Source organism: Erythrolamprus reginae, chromosome 1, assembly GCF_031021105.1.
Source record: "Erythrolamprus reginae isolate rEryReg1 chromosome 1, rEryReg1.hap1, whole genome shotgun sequence".
NCBI lineage: Eukaryota > Metazoa > Chordata > Lepidosauria > Squamata > Dipsadidae > Erythrolamprus > Erythrolamprus reginae.
Genome location: NC_091950.1, coordinates 421,594,032 through 421,615,761, shown reverse-complemented (window position 1 = coordinate 421,615,761; position 21,730 = coordinate 421,594,032). Strand labels below are relative to the sequence as shown.

The window sequence follows — 21,730 nt, the reverse complement described above, 5'->3', positions numbered from 1 at the left end:
AGGGAGGGGGCAATTCTAATCTCTGGGGGGAGTTATTTCCAGAGGGCCGGGGCCGCCACAGAGAAGGCTCTTCCCCTGGGTCTCGCCAAACGACATTGTTTGGTTGACGGGACCCAGAGAAAACCCACTCTGTGGGACCTAACTGGTCGCTGGGATTCGTGCAGCAGAAGGCGGTCCCTGAGATAATCTGGTCCGGTGCCATGAAGGGCTTTATAGGTCATAAGCGTGTTTATAGGCGTGTTATGATGTATATTTTTCTTTTTAATTCCTGCCTTTTAGTTGGCTCCAACAGCTCCGGAGGCTCCCTGTGTTCTACCAGCGGCCGTATCCTGATGGGCTCCCCGCCCGGGATTTACATGGGGTCTTCTCCTCCCGGAGCCGAGGTGGCCCCTTGCTTGAAGTACATGCCTTACGGTGCTTCGCCCCCCAGCTTTGAAGCTCCAGAACTGCCTGAAGAAACTTTGATGGAGGTAGGTGTCAAGGTTCCAGGTAGCATCCGAGCTAAATCAAAGTCCAAGTCAAACTACTCCTAAAACTTACAATTTATTGCCGGAACCATCCTGGCACACCTACATTGGGAAACCTGAATCTTGAGTTTCCCACCCAGTTGAAAGTTCACCATCCCTTGTCCCACCCACCCACCCACAAACTTGTCATGTTGCCCACTCAGATTGTGCCAGCATGGCAAGTCCTCCTGCTTCCGCCCAGGTGAGTGGGCATGGGATGGCCTTGAACCGCTCGAAAGAATGCTTTGTGGCTGTATCTACTCCCTTGTGAAAATCACCCTTCCCAAGTTCCCATCAACATCAGGCCTTCTTTGGATAAGTGTGGCAAGCCGTTATATTTATCACCAACCTCTGCACCGGCTTGACAGGATGAGGTTGAGAGAGACAGTGCAAGGTTAATTGGGGCTCAGGGGGTCCTCATCTTACAAACTGTTCATTTAGTGACCATCCAAAGTTAAAGTGTGCAATAGGGTTGATATTCCTGGAGGCGTCTGTAATATGGTAAATGATTTAGCTTTACTAGATAAATGGTCAAAGCAATGGAAACTGCAGTTTAATGTTTCCAAATGTAAAATAATGCACTTGGGGAAGAGGAATCCTCAATCTGAGTATTGCATTGGCAGTTCTGTGTCAGCAAAAACTTCAGAAGAAAAGGATTTAGGGGTAGTTGACAGTCTCAAAATGGGTGAGCAGTGCAGTCAGGCAGTAGGGAAAGCTAGTAGGATGCTTGGCTGCATAGCTAGAGGTATAACAAGCAGGAAGAGGGAGGTTGTGATCCCGCTGTATAGAGTGCTGGTGAGACCACATTTGGAATACTGTGTTCAGTTCTGGAGACCTCACCTACAAAAAGATATTGACAAAACTGAACGGGTCCAAAGACGGGCTACAAGAATGGTGGAAGGTCTTAAGCATAAAGCGTATCAGGAAAGACTTCATGAACTCAATCTGTATAGTCTGGAGGACAGAAGGAAAAGGGGGGACATGATCGAAGCATTTAAATATGTTAAAGGGTTAAATAAGGTCCAGGAGGGAAGTGTTTTCAATAGGAGAGTGAACACAAGAACAAGGGGACACAATCTGAAGTTAGCTGGGGGAAAGATCAAAAGCAACATGAGAAAATATTATTTGATTGAAAGAGTAGTAGATGCTTGAAACAAACTTCCAGCAGACGTGTTTGGTAAATCCACAGGAACTGAATTTAAACATGCCTGGGATAAACATAGATCCATCCTAAGATAAAATACAGGAAATAGTATAAGGGCAGACTAGATGGACCAGGAGGTCTTTTTCTGCAGTCAATCATCTATGTTTCTATGTTACTAACTGCAGTGATTTGCTTTTACCACGATGGCAAGAAAGGTGGTAAAATGGAGCAAAACTCCACTTATTTATTTTATTTATTTATTTATTTTATTAGATTTGTATGCCGCCCCTCTCCGTAGACTTAAGCAATGTTTTGCTTAGCGACAGAAATGCTGGGCTCAATTGTGGTCATAGGCTCAAGGATTAACTGTACTGGTAAACAAAACCGCTTAGGCCAAAAAAATTTAAATGAGCGTTTAATAGAAACATAGAAGATTGACGGCAGAAAAAGACCTCATGGTCCATCTAGTCTGCCCTTATACTATTTCCTGTATTTTATCTTACAATGGATATATGCTTATCCCAGGCATGTTTAAATTCAGTGACTGTGGATTTACCAACCACGTCTGCTGGAAGTTTGTTCCAAGGATCTACTACTCTTTCAGTGAAATAATATTTTCTTTAATATTAATCTTTAATATTAATCTTTAAAGCCCTCTTTCACGGCTGCATTAGCATCCTTGTTACGGTTGTGCTCGGTGCTGTTTATGCACATTTTGGTGCTTTAATTGTTTTTAATTGGTTCCTGTGTTTTATGACACGCGCTGCCGAGAGGCACTTGTTGAGATGGGTGGCTATGGAAATTAAATCACTAAATAAATCTTTGCCCAGCTCCAAGGAATTGCGCAGTCTTTGCCAGGACTAATATTTATAGCAACATTAATCTGGAGTGTGGGAAGACTATGTGGCAGAGAGCGTGGCCTTGCACTTAACTCTAATTACGCTCCGTCCGGAATGTTAATAACACAACTTTGCAAATTTAGAAGGTCTTAAAACCCTTTCAAGGGGGGCTACGCAGGTGCAGCTAATCCTCACCTTATGGACCACAATTGAGCCCAGAATGTCTGTGGCAAAGTGAGACATTTGTTAAATGAGCCTTGCTCCATGTTACAAGCTTTCTTGCCCCCTGTAGTTCCGCAAACCCCTGTAGCTGTTACTTTGGTAACCCAGTCAGTAAGTGAATCTAGCTTCTCTAGAATAGAGTAGAATAGAATAGAATAGAATAGAATGGAGAGGAAAAGAGAAGATAGAATAGTAAAGCATAGAATAGATAGACTTGAATAGAATAGAGAGGAGAATAGAATAGAATGGGGAAGAGAAGAAAAGAGGAGAGAAGAGAAGAGAGAATAGAAAAGAGTAGAATAGAGAAAAGAATAGAATAGAGAAGAATAGAATAGAAAGGAGAAGAGAGAATAGAAAATAGAATAGAATAGAGAGAAGAGAAGAGAAAAAATATAATGGAATAGAACAGAGAATAGAAAATAGAATAGAAGAGAAAATAGAAGAGAGAGGAGAAGAGAGAATAGAAAAGAATAGAATAGAGAATATAATAGAAAATAAAATAGAATAGAGGAGAATAAGGAGAGGAGAAGAGAAAAGAGAGGGAAGAGAATAGAAAAGAATAGAAAAAATGATAGAGAGGAGAGAATAGAATAAAAAATAGAAGAGAAGAGAAGAGAGAATAGAAAATAAAATATAATAGAAAATAGAAGAGAATAGAAAAGAGAAGAGAAGAGAAAATAGAATAGAACAAACCTCAACAGGAATAGAACAGTAAAAAATACAACAAAATAAAACAAGAATAGTATAATATAGAATGGAATAGAAAAGAATAGAAAATATAAAAGAGGAGAGAATAAAAATAGAAGAGAATAGAAGAGAATAGAGAATAGAAGATAAAATATAATAGAAAATAGAAGAGAAGAGAAAAGAAGAGAAGAGAAAATAGAATAGAACAAAACTCAACAGGAATAGAACAGTAAAAAATACAACAAAATAAAACAGGAATAGTATAATATAGAATGGAATAGAAAAGAAAAGAAAGCACAGCAGAACAGGAATAGGATAGAAATAGAATACTTTATTTGGCATCCAGGGATTTGTCTCACACCCAACGTCCTCCTGGTGGCCCCAGAGCCCGGGTGGAAAGGTAAGCTGGCCCTTTGCTTGCTTCTCCCCAGAGGGAGCACACGGACACTCTGCGCCATTTGAATTTGATGCTGACCTTCACGGAGTGCGTGTTGGATCTGACGGCCATCCGGAGCGGCAACCCAGAGCTCTGCAACTCCGCTGTGTCCCTCTACCAGATCCAGGAGAGCGTCGTGGTGGATCAGATCAGCCGGCTGAGCAAAGACTGGGGGTGGGTAAAAACTCCTGGCTTCCTTTCGTGGAAATCTCCTCCGGCCCAGGAAGGTCCATATTCCAACTTTCGCTGTTACCAAAACTTTTTTAACATTACACGTTTTATTTATAGGGTTTTTTTCCCCCAGTTTTTGTGCCGTTATTTTTCAATTGATTGTAAGCTCCCCTGAGTAAGATTTATTAGATATATTACGAGGGTCTCCCTGAAAGTAATGCCCCACTTTTTTTTTCTTCAACAATTATTTATTGAACAGAATGAAACTTACACACAAGAAAGAATGGTGTTTCTTCTACACTCCCTATTTTTCCATGTAATATATAATATATATATATAATATATAAAGTATATCAAGCAGGAAGAGGGAGATTGGGATCCCGCTGTATAGAGCACTGGTGAGACCCCATTTGGAATACTGTTTCCAGTTCTGGAGACCTCACCTGCAAAAAGATATTGACAAAATTGAACTGGTCCAAAGATGGGTGACAAAAATGGTGGAAGGTCTTAAGCATCAAACCTATCAGGAAAGACTTAAGGAACTCCATCTGTATAGTCTGTATAGAAGGAAAAAGGGGGACATGATCGAAACATTTAAATATGTTAAAGGGTTAAATAAGGTCCAGGACGGAAGTGTTTTTAATAGGAAAGTGAACACAAGAACAAGGGGACACAATCTGAAGTTAGTTGGGGGAAAGATCGGAAGCAACGTGAGAAAATATTATTTGACTGAAAGAGTAGTAGATGCTTGGAACAAACTTCCAGCAGATGTGGTTGGTAAATCCGCAATAACTGAATTGAAACATGCCTGGGATGAAAATAGATCCATCCAAAGATAAAATAACAGGAAATAATATAAGGGCAGATGGACCAGGAGGTCTTTTATTGCTGTCAGTCTTCTATGTTTCTATATGTTGTAAGCCACCCTGAGTTCTCAGAGAGGGGCAACATAAAAGTCCAATTAATAAATAAATAACAAATAAATCCAAAAGTTGCGACAGGAAGTGGGGGACGAGGGGAAGAGGCCCCCCCTTGGGAGTCTTGAGTTTAGCAAAGGGAAGATTGACGTTGCCTTCTTGTTTCCTGTTGTCTAGGCAAGTGGAACAGCTGGTCCTGTACATGAAGGCAGCCCAGCTCCTGGCCTCCTCTTTGCACCTGGCCAAAGCCCAGATAAAATCGGCCAAGCTGAATCTCTCGACCGCGGTGAAGCAAGGTGAGCCCGGCGGCTTTTCTCCTGGGAGGAAGTTCGAGAAAATGAGTGTGATGCAACCTGGGCCCTGCCAGATGACATTGTTTAGTCGACGGGACCCGGAGAAGGCCCACTCTGTGGGACCTAACCGGTCGCTGGGATTCGTGCGGCAGAAGAGGGTCCTGGAGATATTCTGGTCCGATGCCATGAAGGGCTTTATAGGTCATAACCAACACTTTGAATTGTGACCGGAAACTGATCGGCAACCAATGCAGACTGCAGAGTGTTGGTGTTACATGGGCATATTTGGGAAAGCCCATGATTGCTCTCGCAGCTGCATTCTGCACGATCTGAAGTTTCTTGGTGTTTGAGGCTTACAAAGTCCGACTTCTTAACACTCCTGTTGGGTGTGCAGCTAGTCCTCGACTTATGACTACCGTTCAATCCCACCGTTTCCTTTGCTAAGAGAGACGATTGTTAAGCAAGCGAGTTTCGCTGTATTTCACAACCTTTCCATGCCATGGTTGTTTGAGTGAATCCCTGCAGTTGTTAAGTTAGCAACGGCGTTGTTAACCAAATCCGGTTTCCCCATCGAATTTGTTTGTGAGAAGGTAACAAAACAGGGGATCCCACGCAACGGTCGTAAGTATGAACCAGTTGCCCAGCGTCTGAATTTTTCCATCCCTTGATCATGGAGATGCTGCCAAGATCATCCATTTATCCCTTTTTATTTATTCCTATTTTTTATTATTATTATTATTATTATTTATTAGATTTGTATGCCGCCCCTCTCTGCAGACTCGGGGCGGCTCACAACAGGGATAAAACAATATACAATAACAAATCTAATATTAAAAGTCTAAAATGACAATTTAACATTAAAAGCCTAAAAAACCCATTATTTAAAAAGCATTCACACAAACATATAACATACATAAAACTACATAGGCCAGGAGAGATGTTTCAGTTCCCCCATGCCTGATGGCAGAGGTTGGTTTTAAGAAGTTTACGAAAGGCAAGGAGGGTGGTGGCAATCCTAATCTCTGGGAGGAGCTGGTTCCAGATGGTCAGGGCTGCCACAGAGAAGGCTCTTCCCATGGGCCCAACCGATTAGGTCCCACAGAGTTGGCCTTTTCCGGGTCCCGTTGACAAAACAATGCTGTTTGGCGGGACCCAGGGGAAGAGCCTTCTTTGTGGCGGCCCCGACCCTCTGGAACCAACTCCCCCCGGAGATTAGGACTGCCCACACCCTCCTTGCCTTTCGCAAACTCCTTAAAACCTGGAGAAGATCCACTCTGTGGGACCTAACTGGTCGCTGGGATTCGTGCAGCAGAAGGCGATCCCGGAGATAATTTGGTCCGGTAATTAATAATAATAATATCTGCAAAAGCAAAAAAAAATTAGCAGAGTTTCAGAGCGTGACTCGAATAGATGCCCTCAGAACGCCCAGCATCTTTACTTATGGGTGATACTACTACTAGCAACAGCCACTTATTGCCAAATCACCACTCCTAAATTGAGAGCCTTCTGCGGCCGCATGCCTCCCACACCTGCTTTCTTTGCGGAGCGCATGCCGTGTTGCCCAACGGGTCACGAGTCCTTAGAGGAGGCAACCAGAGTTGGGTAACATCCTTTAAACCAGTGGCTCTTAACCTTTCTAATGCTGCGACCCCTTAATACAGTTCCTTATGTGGTGGTGACCCCCAACCATAACCCTAGCACCAATTCTCACAACAGAGCTTGAAGCTGATTGGCAGGAAGGTCAGAGGGACACCCCCACTGTGAACGGCTGATTGGTCGAATTGTAAAAATGTGTTCTGGAGTCCTCACCTACAAAAAGATATGGATCAAATTGAATGGGTCCAAAGACGGGCTACAAGAATGGTGGAAGGTCTTGAGCATAAAACGTATCAGGAAAGACTTCATGAACTCAATCTGTATAGTCTGGAGGACAGAAGGGAAAGGGGGGACATGATCGAAACATTTAAATATGTTAAAGGGTTAAATAAGGTTCAGGAGGGAAGTGTTTTTAATAGGAAAGTGAACACAAGAACAAGGGGACACAATCTGAAGTTAGTTGGGGGAAAGATCAAAAGCAACGTGAGAAAATATTTGACTGAAAGAGTAGTAGATGCTTGGAACAAACTTCCAGCAGACGTGGTAGATAAATCCACAGTAACTGAATTTAAACATGCCTGGGATAAACATATATCCATTGTAAGATAAAATACAGGAAATAGTATAAGGGCAGACTAGATGGACCATGAGGTCTTTTTCTGCCGTCAAACTTCTATGTTTCTATTAATCGCTGAATGGGGAATTCTGGGAGTTGAAGTTCACAAATCTTAAAGTTGCCAAGTTTGGAGACCCCTGAGTTACTTTGTTAGGGGGTATCACAACTGGATACTTAGATTGTTTTAACTACTGGATTTCTTACTTGTTTTTGCATTGTTCCTGCTGTAAACCGCCCTGAGTCTGCAGAGAAGGGCGGCATAGAAATTTAATAAATAAATAATAAATACTGTAAATTAAGCGGTGCATTAGTGATTGGGGGCACAGGCTGTGACCTGCCACAATTCATGCCACAAAGGGTCAGATTCTTATTATCCTATCTGGACCGGGACTCACTGCTCACAGTCACTCATGCCCTCATCACCTCGAGGCTCGACTATTGTAATGCTCTCTACATGGGGCTACCTTTGAAAAGTGTTCGGAAACTTCAGATCGTGCAGAACGCAGCCATGAGAGCCATCGTGGGGCTTCCCCAGGTATGCCCATGTTACACCAACACTCCGTAGTCTGCATTGGTTGCCGATCAATTTCCAGTCACAATTCAAAGTGTTGGTTATGACCTATAAAGCCCTTCATGGCATCGGACCAGAATATCTCCGGGACCGCCTTCTGCCGCACGAATCCCAGCGACCAGTTAGATCCCACAGAGTTGGCCTTCTCCAGGTCCCATCGACTAAGCAATGTCATTTGGCGGGACCCAGGAGAAGAGCCTTCTCTGTGGCGGCCCCGACCCTCTGGAACCAGCTCCCCCCAGAGATCAGAGTTGCCCCCACCCTCCTTGCCTTTCGCAAGCTCCTTAAAACCCACCTCTGTCGTCATGCATGGGGGAATTGAAATTTCCCTTCCCCCTAGGCTTATAGAATTTATCCATGGTATGCTTGTATGTATGATTGGTTCTTTAAATTGGGTTTTTTTAGATTGTTTAATATTAGATTTGTTTACATTGTCTTTTTATATTGTTGTTAGCCGCCCCGAGTCTTCGGAGAGGGGCGGCATACAAATCTAATAAATACAAATACAAATCCAAGATCACATGTTCAACACAAAATGTGGCGCCCAGCCTTCTTAATTGAGGCTGAAACCAACACATTCTGAGAGTTGAAGTCCACAAGTGTTAAAAAGTTGCCAAAGGTTTGTGGACACGCCTGGCCCGAAGGAAACGGTTGTGAAACCAACCGCAGCTGTAATGTGTGAGGTTTCTTGATTTGTACATTGGTCTCATGATACTTCCTGATGACCAAAACAAAATCTATTCTTGACTTAGCCTTTCTAATGCTGCGATCCCTTAATATCGTTTGTCATGTTGTGGTTTCCCCCAACCATAAGTCTAGTGCCAGTTCTCCCAACAGAGCTTGAAGCTGATTGGCAGGAAGGTCAGAGGGACGTCCCCCTGTAAATGCCTGATTGGTCGGATTGTAAAAATATGTTCCAAGGGGCCAGAATAGAAGCTTTAGTTCCTAACACCATGGGAAATTTGTCTTTTCCCCCTAGTCTTAGGCGACCCCTGTGAAACAGTTGTTCAACCCCCAAAGGGGTCCTGAGCCCCAGTATGAGATCCACTGACTTAGAATAACTTTATTGTCACTTTGAATGTATACGAAACAGCATACATTAAAAAGAAATTTCATTGCATACAGTTTTCAAAGGATCAGCATGTCCAATATATTCTTATTTTATTTTTCTTATTATTTTATTTATTTTGTCCAATACATATAGAAGAGAATAGACATGAGGTAATATAAAGAAAAATATAAAATAGAGGAGAAGATATATGAAAGGAAGAAAAGATATATGATATATGAGATAAAGGAAGGACAATTGGACAGGGGACGAAAGGCACACTAGTGCACTTATGTACGCCCCTTACTGACCTCTTAGGAACCTGGAGAGGTCAATCGTGGAGAGTCTAAGGGAGAAATGTTGGGGGTTAGGGGTTGACACTATTGAGTCCGGTAATGAGTTCCACGCTTCGACAACTCGATGGCTAAAGTCATATTTTTTACAGTCAAGTTTATAGCGGTTAATATTAAGTTTGAAATTGCGGTTGAAGCTGAAGTAGTCATTGACAGGTAGAACGTTGCAGCATATGATCTTGTGGGCAATACTTAGATCTTGTTTAAGGCATCGTAGTTCTAAGCTTTCTAGACCCAGGATTGTTAGTCTATTTTTGTAGGGTATTCTGTTTCGAGTGTCTATCTATCTATCTATCTTTCTATCTATACATACATACATACATACATACATACATACATACATACATACATACATAGAGTAGGGACAACTGAATGAAGCTGTTTCCTGGCCGAATGCCTTTCCTGTCGCCAATGTGGAGTTTTATTCAGCAGACATATTCTCATTGTGCCCAGAGAGAGAAATATCTGCCTCTACCTAGGATTGAACTCACAACCTCCCGATTGTGAGGCGAGAGCTCCACTTCTAGGCCACCGCACCACTCCTCCAATATACACTATTATGAACATGACTAAATAAATAAATGAATTGAAAAAATTGTGCATATACCCTCCCTCATTTTGTCATAACAGCCAAAGAGCAGACTGCCTTCTGCTGCACGAGTCCCAGCGACCGGTTACGTCCCACTGAGTCCACCTTCTCCAGGTCACGTCAAATAGACAATGTCGCTTGGCAGGACATAGGGGAAGAAGAGCCTTCTCTGTGGGGGCCCCAGCCCTCTGGAATCAGTTCCCCCCAGAGATTTGTACTGCCCCCACCCTCCTCGCCTCACCTATGTCTCCAGGCCTGGGGCCACTAAACTCTAGCCTCCTGGCCGACGAATGACATATATGTTTGTTTGTTTGTTTGTTTGTTTGTTTGTTTGTTCGTTCGTTCGTTTGTTTATTTATTTATTTATTAGATTTGTATGCCGCCCCTCTCCGAAGACTCGGGGCGGCTAACAACAATATAAAAAGACAATGTAAACAAATCTAATATTAAAAATAATCTAAAAACCCCCAATTTAAAGAACCACTCATACATACAAGCATACCATGTATAAATTCTATAAACCTAGGGGGAAGGGAAATTTCAATTCCCCCATGCCTGACGACAGAGGTGGGTTTTAAGGAGCTTGCGAAAAGCAAGGAGGGTGGGGGCAATCCTAATCTCTGGAGGGAGCTGGTTCCAGAGGGTTGGGGCCACCACAGAGAAGGCTCTTCCCCTGGGTCCCGCCAGACGACATTGCTTAGTCAAAGGAACCCGGAGAAGGCCAACTCTGCGGGACCTAACCGGTCGCTGGGATTCGTGCGGCAGAAGGCTGTCCCTGAGATATTCGATGCCATTGTTGTTGTGGGAATGATTGATTTTTAATGTTACTGGAGTTTTCAGATTGATTATTTAAAATTAATTGGATTAGGATGTTTACATTGTTTCTTTTATATGTTGCAAGCTGCCCCCAGTCCTCGGAGACGGGCGGCATATAAATCCAATGAATAAATGAGAATTTTTTTTAAAAAATTAAAAATTTTTTTGCTAACTGACTGCATTTTTCCCCCGCTTCCTCTTCCTCCTCCGCAGTTGTCAAAAACCTGAACGAGAGGTACAAGTTCTGCATCGCCATGTGTAAGAAGCTGACGGAAAAGCTGAACCACTTTTTCTCGGACAAGCAGCGTTTCGTCGACGAAATCAACAGTGTCACGGCCGAAAAGCTCATCTACAGTTGCGCGGTGGAAATGGTAAAAAGAAATCGGGGGGAAACTGACCGGATCGATCACACCTGCGGTAGAAAAGGCGGTTTACAGAGTGGGGATGGCGGGTGGGAAGAGGCAGCACCCAGTGGCCTTCTATCCAGAATCCTCAATAGGGTTGATATTCCTGGAGGCATCTGTAATATGGTAAATGATTTAGCTGTACTAGATAAATAGTCAAAGCAATGGAAACTGCAGTTTAATGTTTCCAAATGTAAAATAATGCACTTGGGGAAAAGGAATCCTCAATCTGAGTATTGCATTGGCAGTTCTGTGTTAGCAAATACTTCAAAAGAAAAGGATTAAGGGGTAGTGATTTCTGACAGTCTCAAAATGGGTGAACAGTGCAGTCAGGCGGTCGGGAAAGCAAGTAGGATGCTTGGCTGCATAGCTAGAGGTATAACAAGCATGAAGAGGGAGATTGTGATCTTGCTATATAGAGCGCTGGTGAGACCACATTTGGAATACTGTGTTCAGTTCTGGAGACCTCACCTACAAAAAGATATTGACAAAATTGAACGGGTCCAAAGACGGGTGACAAGAATGGTGGAAGGTCTTAAGCATAAAACGTATCAGGAAAGACTTAATGAACTCCATCTGTATAGTCTGGAGGACAGAAGGGAAAGGGGGGACATGATCGAAACATATAAATATGTTAAAGGGTTAAATAAGGTCCAGGAGGGAAGTGCTTTTAATAGGAAAGTGAACACAAGAACAAGGGGGCACAATCTGAAGTTAGTTGGGGGAAAGATCAAAAGCAACATGAGAAAATATTATTTTACTGAAAGAGTAGTAGATGCTTGGAACAGACTTCCAGCAGACGTGGTTGGTAAATCCACAGTCACTGAATTTAAACATGCGTGGGATAAACATAGATCCATCCTAAGATAAAATACAGGAAATAGTATAAGGGCAGACTAGATGGATCATGAGGTCTTTTTCTGCCGTCAGTCTTCTATGTTTCTATGTTTCTAACTATTGTGGCAAAGAACGGTCATAAAACTCAATTTTAACAACAGAATTTTTGGGCTCGGTTGTGGTCGTAAGTCAAGGACTCCCCATAGGGAGTTTGAGCTTGTCATAAATCTTGTTAGAACGGCCGGAATTTCCTGACTTCGCGCTTGACTTGTTTAGCGACTGTTCCAAGTTTCAATGGCACTGGGGAAAAAGCAACGTGCGACGGATCTTCGCACTTACGACCATTGCCATGTGTGATGGGCCGTGTGATCAAAATTTGGACGCTGTGCAACAATCCTGTATTTATAACATTTGTAACAGAGTCAGGTGATCCCCATTTGCCACCTTCCCAGCCAGCATTTGACTAGCAAAATTGATGGGGAAATCAACATTTTGCTTAATGACGGCATGATTTGCTTAACAATGGCACGGAAATTGATTGATTGATTGATTGATTTGACTTCTATGCTGCCCAATCCCGAAAGGACTCAGGGCGGCTTACAACAAAATACAGTGATACCTTGTCTTACAAACTTAATTGGTTCCGGGACGAGGTTCTTAAGGTGAAAAGTTTGTAAGACGAAACAATGTTTCCCATAGGAATCAATGGAAAAGCGATTAATGCATGCAAGCCCAAAATTCACCCCTTTTGCCAGCTGAAGGGCCCGTTTTTGTGCTGCTGGGATTCCCCAGAGGTTCCCCTCCATGGGAAACCCCACCTCTAGACTTCCGTGTTTTTGTGATGCTGCGATTTCACTGAGGCTCCCCTCGCTGGGAAACCCCACCTCCAGACTTCCATTGCCAGCGAAGCGCCCATTTTTGCGCTGCTGGGATTCCGCTGCTGGGATTCCCCTGCAGCATCACAAAAACATGGAAGTCCGGAGGTGGGGTTTCCCATGGAGGGGAGCCTCAGGGGAATCCCAGCAGCGCAAAAACGGGTGCTTCACTGGCAACGGAAGTCCGGAGGCGGGGCATCCCAGCGGCGGCGATGGGTTTGTAAGGTGAAAATAGTTTGTAAGAAAAGGCAAAAAAATCTTAAATCCCGGGTTTGTATCTCAAAAAGTTTGTATGACGAGGCGTTTGTAAGACGAGGCATCACTGTATAAAAATAAAGTTAACAATAAAAAGAAGTCCAATTTAAATTAAAACCATAACCTCAGTAAATAGAATAGAATAGAATTCTTTATTGGCCAAGTGTGATTGGACACACAAGGAATTTGTCTTGGTGCAGATACTCTCAGTGGACATAAAAGAAAATATACATTTGTCAAGAATCAGGAGGTAAAAACACTTAATGGTTGTCATAGGGGTCAAATAAGCAATGAGGAAACAATCAATATTAATAAAAATCTTAATTAATAAAAATCGGCGGGACCCGGAGAAGAGTCCACGGATTACCTGTGCAAAGCCTCCCGCTGCTCTTCAACCAGGCGTGCAAAACAACTCCGGCCTAACCGGAGCACCTGGAGATTAATTAAAAAGTGCTTTCCGCTCATTACTTCTCCCTCTTAATTTGGGAAAAGTTTTTTCGGTTGACGCTATCAAACCGATCTTTCATCAGGCTTCATTATCCTTCGCTTGAGCATCCCCGGGGCTGTGCGGTCCCAGGTGTCTTTGTGATTGAAGCCTTTGCCAGAACCTACCATAAATCATGTAATCGGAGGCCCCGAAGATGCTCAAAGACATGGCGTTTGGAGGGAGAGGGATTGGATAGGTATACACTGCTCAAAAAAATAAAAGGAACACTCCAAGAGCACATCCTAGATGTGAATGTGAATGAATGAAATATTGTCATTGAATCCTTTGTTGTGTACAAAGTTGAATGTGCACAACAGCATGTGAAATTGATGGTCAATCAGTGTTGCTTCCTAAGTGGACCGTTTGATTTCAGAGAAGTTTGATTTACTTGGAGTTATATTGTGTTATTCCCTTTATTTTTTTGTGCATTGTATATAGACAGAGTGATGGATGGATGTGTCAACTTGTTGAAGCAGTGCAAGTAATACGGGTTTTTTAATTATTAAACATTAGATTTGTTATATGCTGTTTTACTATTGTTGTTAGCTGCCCCGAGTCTGCGGAGAGCGGTGGCATACAAATCTAAGAAAGAGAGAGAAAGAAAGAAAGAAAGAAGGAAGGAAGGAAACGTGCCAGTGTCTGGAGGCCGTTAGGGTTTGGATGGGTGTTAACAGGCTCAGGCTCAACCCTGACAAGATGGAGTGGCTGTGGGTTTTGCCTCCCAGGGACAATTCCGTCTGTCCGTCCATCGCTCTGGGGGACAGTGACTTTTCACCTCCTCAGGATCCGCAACTTGGGCATCCTCCTCGGTCTATAGCTGACCTTGGACCACCATCTTTCAGCTGTGGTGAGGGGGACATTTGCCCAGGTTCACCAGTTGTGGCACTATCTGGACAGGGAGTCTCTCCTCACAGTCACTCATGCCCTTATCACCTCGAGGTTTGACTACTGTAATGCTCTCTACATGGGGCTACCTTCCATCCTTCCGAGGTGGGTAAAATGAGGACCTGGATTGTGAGGGCAATCTGTTAAAAAGTCCTATTGCTAACATGCTGTTATGCCCTTTGTTAAAAGGGCACTATAAATAAAAGTTTATTATTATTATTATTATTATTATTATTATTATTATTATTATTATTCGGAAACTGCAAAATTGTGCAGAACGCAACCACGTGTCCCTCAAATACTCCGCGGTCTCCATTGGCTGCCAATTGGTTTCTGGACTCAACCCACAGCTGACTTTAGAACACCCATCTCTCAGTTATGGCAAGGAGGACGTTGGCCCAGGTTCACCAGTTGTGGCACTATCTGGACAGGGAGTTTCTACTCACAGTCATTCATGCCCTTATCACCTTGAGGTTCGGCTACTGCAATGCTCTCTACGTTTGAAGAGTGTTCAAGAGAGTTTGGAGACTGCAAGTAGTGCAGAACGCAGCCGCGCGAGCAATCTGGGGCCTCCTGAGATATACCCATGTCTCTACAGCACGACGCGAACTGCACTGGCTGCCAATTAGTCTCCGAATACAATTCAAAGTGTTGCTTATGACCTATAAGGCCCTACATGGCACCGGACCAGATTACTTACGGGACCATCTCCTGCCTCACACATCTCAGCGGCCGTTTAAGTCCCACAGAGTTGGCCTTTTCCAGGTCCGGTCAGCCAGACAGTGTTGTCTGGCGGGGCCTAGGGGAAGAGCCTTCTCTGTGGCGGCCCTGGCCCTATGTAATGAGCTCCCCCTCAGAGATTCGTACTGCCCCCACTCTCCCTGCCTTCCGTAAAGTTTTAAAGACCCACCCCTGCAGGCAGGCTTAGGGCCACTGCAATTTTAATACCTTGCCCCGGCCAATGAATGAATTTACAATGTATGGTGTATGAATGTGTTTGTTTAACTTTTAACTATGGGGATGTTTAGCTTGTAATTTTATTTAGCTTTCTGACACGTTTATATTACTTGTTGTAAACCATCCTGAGTCTCAGGAAAAGGGTGGCATAGAAATCAAACAAAAAAATAAATGAATAAATGATGTAGAGAGATGATAGAGAGAAATAGATGATAGACAGAGTGAGTGGGTGGGTGGGTAGATAGAGAGAGAGAGAGATAGTGTAGAGAGACAGATAGACAGACAGACACTGGGTAGAGAGAGAGATGATAGTGTAGATAGAGAGAGAGAGAGACAGAAAGACAGACAGACACTGGGTAGATAGATAGAGAGAGAGATACAGAGGTAGATAGATAGAGGTAGGTAGGTAGACAGATAGACAGACAGACACTGGGGAGAGAGAGAGGTGTAGGTAGGTAGGTAGAGATAGATAGATAGATAGATAGATAGATAGATAGATAGATAGATAGATAGATAGATAGATAGATAGTGTAGAGAGAGAGAGACAGACAGACAGACACTGGGTAGATAGAGAGAGATACAGAGGTAGGTAGATAGAGGTAGGTAGACAGATAGACAGACAGACACTGGGGAGAGAGAGAGACGGAGGTAGGTAGGTAGGTAGGTAGAGATAGATAGATAGATAGATAGATAGATAGATAGATAGATAGATAGATAGATAGATAGATAGATAGATAGTGTAGAGAGAGAGACAGATAGACAGACACTGGGTAGGTAGATAGATAGAGATAAAGAGGTAGATAGAGGTAGGTAGGTAGATAGACAGACACTGGGTAGAGAGAGAGAGAGGTAGGTAGGTAGGTGGATGGATGGATGGATGGATAGAAGAAAGAAAGAAAGAAAAGGTGGGTGATATGCAGTAGAGATGGATGGTCCTGTGTATTTCTCCTGGGCCTGTCAGTTCATCTTCCTCTTCCTCTTCCTCAGGTGCAGGCAGCAGCTTTGGATGAGATGTTTCAGCAGACCGAAGACATTGCCTACCGCTACCACAAAGCCGCGTTGCTGATGGAAGGCCTATCGAAGATCTTGCAGGACCCGGCTGACATTGAGAACATCAACCGTTGTACGTTTTTTGGAGGGTGGGTGGGGAATTGTTACTACTATAGAAGTAGCTGTTGCTACTTTTATAGATTACGTACAGTACTTTGAAGGAAGCACACAGAGCAGCCACAAACTAAAAGCAGAAATCCTAATATTATCATTCATTCATTCATTCATTTATTAGATTTGTATGCCGCCCCTCTCCGTAGACTCGCTGACTGAGTTCGAGAACTTACCTGTATACAAAACTGTTCTTTTTCATTTAGAGCAGAGTTTCCCAACCTTGGCAACTTGAAGATATCTGGACTTCAACTCGCAGAATTCCTCAGCCAGTGAATGATGGCTGGGGAATTCTGGGAGTTGAAGTCCAGATATCTTCAAGTTGTCAAGGTTGGGAAACACTGATTTAGAGGATGCTCATTTTGGGTTTTATGGAAAGTCCTCGACTTAGGACCATAATTGAACCCCAACGTTTCCAGTGCTAAGTCAAGATAGATAGTCATAAACTACTCAAGACTCATTTATACCGCCAGGCATGGGGGAGTTGAGATATTCCTTCCCCCTAGGCCATTACAAGTTATGCATGGTATGTCTGTGTGTATGTTTGGTTTTATTATAAGGGTTTTTAGTTGTTTTATTATTGGATTGTCACATGCTGTTTTTATCATAGTTGTTAGCCGCCCCGAGTCTATGGAGAGGGGCGGCATACAAATCCAATAAATTATTATTAATTATTATTATTAAGTCACACGGTAACCCTCAACATGCCCCACTTAACGACTGCAATTTCAGCCTCAATTACAGTCATAAGTCGAGGACCACCAGTAAAACAACATGGGTTTTTATCAGTGGTGGGTACTTGAGTAACTTAACAACCGATTCTCTGGTGGGGTAGGCGTGGCCGGTTGGTCATGTGACTGGACGGGTGATGTCAATCATCACACCAAGCCCTGCCTCCCAGCCACTCGCCTCAAAGGCATTGCAAACAGTCGGTAAACGAAGCAGTTGTAAATGGGAGGACTAGCTGTCATTAGTCTTCAGATTTCAAACCAGCTCCTCTATTGGGTCTTCTATGAGTCTTCAGCGAGGGGCGGCATACAAATCTAATAAATTATTATTGTTAAATTATTATTATTATTATTAGTCCCACTGAAGGTCGTAAATCGAGGACTACCTATATTCAAATGACCCTGAGAGCACAAATAAACCTCCCAGTGGCCTCGATGACTCTCAGAGATGAGAGTGCTAATAACCAGATTGACTGGAAGGAATGTAAATCCTTCCATCCTCTACCCTTCAGTCAGAACTGAGGAAGCTTCTTGGATGAGAAGCAAATGATCTTCAAAGGGGAAAAAAACAGAAAGACCAATTGCCTCTTGAAAAATAGTACCTTTGGGATAATTAAGAACTGGATTTCTGAGAATGTCCCATCTAGCTACCCTGTTTCCCCCAAATAAGACCTGCCCTGATAATAAGCCCTATCAGGTTTTTGGGTGCGTTGCAATAAGACCAAGCACTTAGAAACATAGAAGATTGACGGCAGAAAAAGACCTCATGGTTCATCTAGTCTGCCCTTATACTATTTTCTGTATTTTATCTTAGGATGGATATATGTTTATCCCAGGCATGTTTAAATTCAGTTACAAGAATGGTGGAAGGTCTTAAGCATAAAATGTATCAGGAAAGACTTAATGAACTCAATCTGTATAGTCTGGAGGACAGAAGGAAAAGGGGGGACATGATCGAAACATTTAAATATGTTAAAGGGTTAAATAAGGTCCAGGAGGGAAGTGTTTTTAACAGGAAAGTGAACACAAGAACAAGGGGACACAATCTGAAGTTAGTTGGGGGAAAAATCAAAAGCAACATGAGAAAATATTATTTTACTGAAAGAGTAGTAGATCCTTGGAACAAACTTCCAGCAGATGTGGTAGATAAATCCACAGTAACTGAATTTAAACATGCCTGGGATAAACATATATCCATCCTAAGATAAAATACAGAAAATAGTATAAGGGCAGACTAGATGGACCATGAGGTCTTTTTCTGCCGCCAGACTTCTATGTTTCTATGTTTCTATGTTTGGTTATGACCTATAAAGCCCTTCATGGCACCGGACCAGAATATCTCCGGGACCGCCTTCTGCCGCACGAATCCCAGCGACCAGTTAGGTCCCACAGAGTTGGTCTTCTCCGGGTCCCGTCAACTAAACAATGCCGCTTGGCGGGACCCAGGGGAAGAGCCTTCTCTGTGGCGGCCCCGGCCCTCTGGAACCAACTCCCCCCCAGATATCAGAGTTGCCTCCACCCTCCTTGCCTTTCGTAAGCTCCTTAAAACCCACCTCTGCCGCCAGGCATGGGGGAATTAAGATTCCTTTCCCCCCTAGGCCTTTACAATTGTATGCATGGTATGTTTGTTTGTATGTATGTTTGGTTTTTTATATTAAGGGGTTTTTAATTCGCTTTTAGTATTGGATTATTATTGTACACTGTTTATGATTGCTGTTAGCCGCCCCGAGTTTTCGGAGAGGGGCAGCATATAACTCCAATAAATAAGTAAGTAAGTAAGTAAGTAAGTAAGTAAGTAAGTAAGTAAGTAAGTAAGTAAGTAAGTAAGAGCAGGCTTTACTCACACCCACACTGAGGTCTTAATGCCTTGGGGTTTTTTCCCTTCGCTTCATTTTTCAGATAAAGCTAGTATCGAACGAAGACTTTCAGCTCTATGTTGTAATGCCGTCGCTGTCTACGAATAGAAGACCACTATTCCCCAGGGACCACTCAGTGTCGCCAAAATCTGGGCATTTCCCACCCCGAAGGAAAGCTGGCTTCTATGAAAAGAAGAAGGAAGGAACGTGAAACGGGCGGAAAAAAATTGCAAATAACGTTGGGGGAGAAAAAATTGTCCTTCGAGAAACGTTTCTGTCCATCTTCCGTTTCACAGCCAGCTGGGGAAAACTCTTTATTTCCACTGCAATTTTAATTGTGGCAAGCAACGTCTTCGCAGATGACGAGAGAATAGAGTGCGTCCTTTCCCCCCAAATTTTGGGTTCCGCTTCGGGAAACGGACAGACCTCTGCGTCGCGGGACAAAACCGAACGAAGGCGTCGGTGAACTTTGCTCTGGACTTCCGTCCCGCGAAGCTCTGCAGCCGGGCGTGGGCGGGTGGGTGGTGAAAGACCCCTCCTGCCTCCAACCATCAGGACGAATTTTGCAAATAAATAAATAACTTTGAGAAGGCCAAGATGGCAGACCTTTGAGAAGGTCGATCGTAGACATACGAGTTCGACGTTCTTCCCGATCCCTCTCGCCCGAATACTTTTATATTGCACTAATTTACTAAACTGTGTATCGGTGGGGAATTTTGAGGGGTGGGTGGGAATGGGGAGGAGGATAATTTTAAAAAAATTACAGAAAAGGCACAATTTATCCATTCTTCCTTGGCGGGCAGAGAAGGGGAACGATAATCCTTGATTGACTCGTTGAGAATCTCAGGGGTCGGGATTCTACCAGTTCGGGCAAACCCGATGCTCCGGCGATCAGCTGGGAGCGAACTGGTTTGCTGCGGCAATCAGCTGCGCTTTATCGACTTGTACCTTATCAGCCTCAGCTGTGTTTTCTCCCCAGCTGCAACGCGGCAGGTAAGTTTTCGTAAAACCGGTTGTTGAAATCGGAAGGATCCCACCCACTGGTTGAGATGCAGGAGAGACAAACCCATTCTCACCCCGCCCGACATTGCAAAAAAAAAATAAAAAAAAAAATCCGCTCGGACTTCAAACCTGCAGGTTCTTAGGAGACGTTTCGAAGTTGTGTAAGATGTGTGTCATTAAGGTGAATTCTTTGGTTTTATAGCCCTTTATCTTAAATACTTGAGTCATATTCTTAGAGTGGCATTTTCTTGACCTTCTCGGCTTTTTTTTAAAAGGGGGGGACTTCTGAACTCCCAGAATTCCCTATAGCCGGCTGGGGAATTCTGGGAGTTGAAGTCTACGGGTCATAGATGGAGAAAAAAAACACTGACTTTCGATAACATTCTGACTTGGTTTCCTGGCCTGTCCTATATCCTGGTTTGCTTGGTTGCTTTCTTCTGTTGCATGCCGAGGTGTGTCTGTCCCCGAACCCGGGGTCAAAAAAGGGGGGGGGTTAGAAAGACACGGCTGTCACCTGGATGGAACAGGGTGATTCTGTAGCAGAAGCTTTTTCTATATATATATATTATATACATATGCCAGGGGTCTTCAAGCTTTCCAACTTTAAGACTTGTGGACTTTTACTTCCAGAATTCTCCAGCCAGCATTGCATAGCTGGGGGATCGTCCGGGATTTGAAACCGGGACCTATGCATAGCTGACTCGAGAATTCTGGGAGTTGAAGTCCACAAGTCTAAAGTTTCCAACAATTTTGAAGACCTCTGATACGTATATAGCATTAAGAAATAATTATAATCAGGTTTACCTGGAGCAACTTTTGAGGATATCTGTCTTGCTTTCCCTCTTTTTGTGCAACTCGAAAACTTAATTTAAAAAACACAATTTCACATTCGGGCCTCTTAATTTGCAGGGGCTTTCTTACTGCCATCCCTTCAAAGGAGGAAGGAAAAAACATTACAAATTTTCTTTGTATAATCGAATCATTTCAATCCCTTCTTTTTTTAAAAAAAAGAAGAAGTGTCAAACCTCCTTGGATGGAAGTTGATTGGCATTTAAACCCCATCAAATTTTATGGGGTGTGAAGAACATGTCTTTGTGCATTTCCTATTTTTTTTCCCCCTTTCCCTCTCCCTCTTTTTTTTCTTCCTTCCCCCCCTTTGACAAAGTAATGTACTTTTTACTTTATTTATCAGTAACGAGCAATTTCGGAAAGTTTGTTTGAAAGTGTTCTGTGTTTTGTTTTTTATTTTTAATTTATACGACGTTTGTATTTTTAGAACTTTATAATAAGGTGTTTCTACGACTACCTCTCCTTTGTAACTGCATGTGTTTAATTCTCGACCCGTAGTGTACTAACTGAAGAGAAGAAAAAAAAAACCCCTGTTGATAACTTTTATTATGGCCTGTATAAATGTATATTAAAGTTTAAAAAAAAAAAGCAAGTGAAACAATAATAAACTGATACTCAGATGTTCCTACA

At 43.1% G+C, this 21,730-nt stretch overlaps 1 protein-coding gene across 1 annotated transcript in view; it reads left to right on the top strand.

Moving 5' to 3' along the window:
• The window catches only part of ULK2 (unc-51 like autophagy activating kinase 2), a 161,999-nt gene extending 140,269 nt beyond the window's left edge, over nucleotides 1-21,730 (top strand). The window contains 6 exon segments of the mRNA XM_070735424.1: nucleotides 280-470; nucleotides 3,830-4,008; nucleotides 5,100-5,218; nucleotides 11,018-11,175; nucleotides 16,492-16,627; nucleotides 19,293-21,730. Of these exon segments, the coding sequence (XP_070591525.1) occupies nucleotides 280-470; nucleotides 3,830-4,008; nucleotides 5,100-5,218; nucleotides 11,018-11,175; nucleotides 16,492-16,627; nucleotides 19,293-19,357 (848 nt within the window). The 3' untranslated portion in view covers nucleotides 19,358-21,730.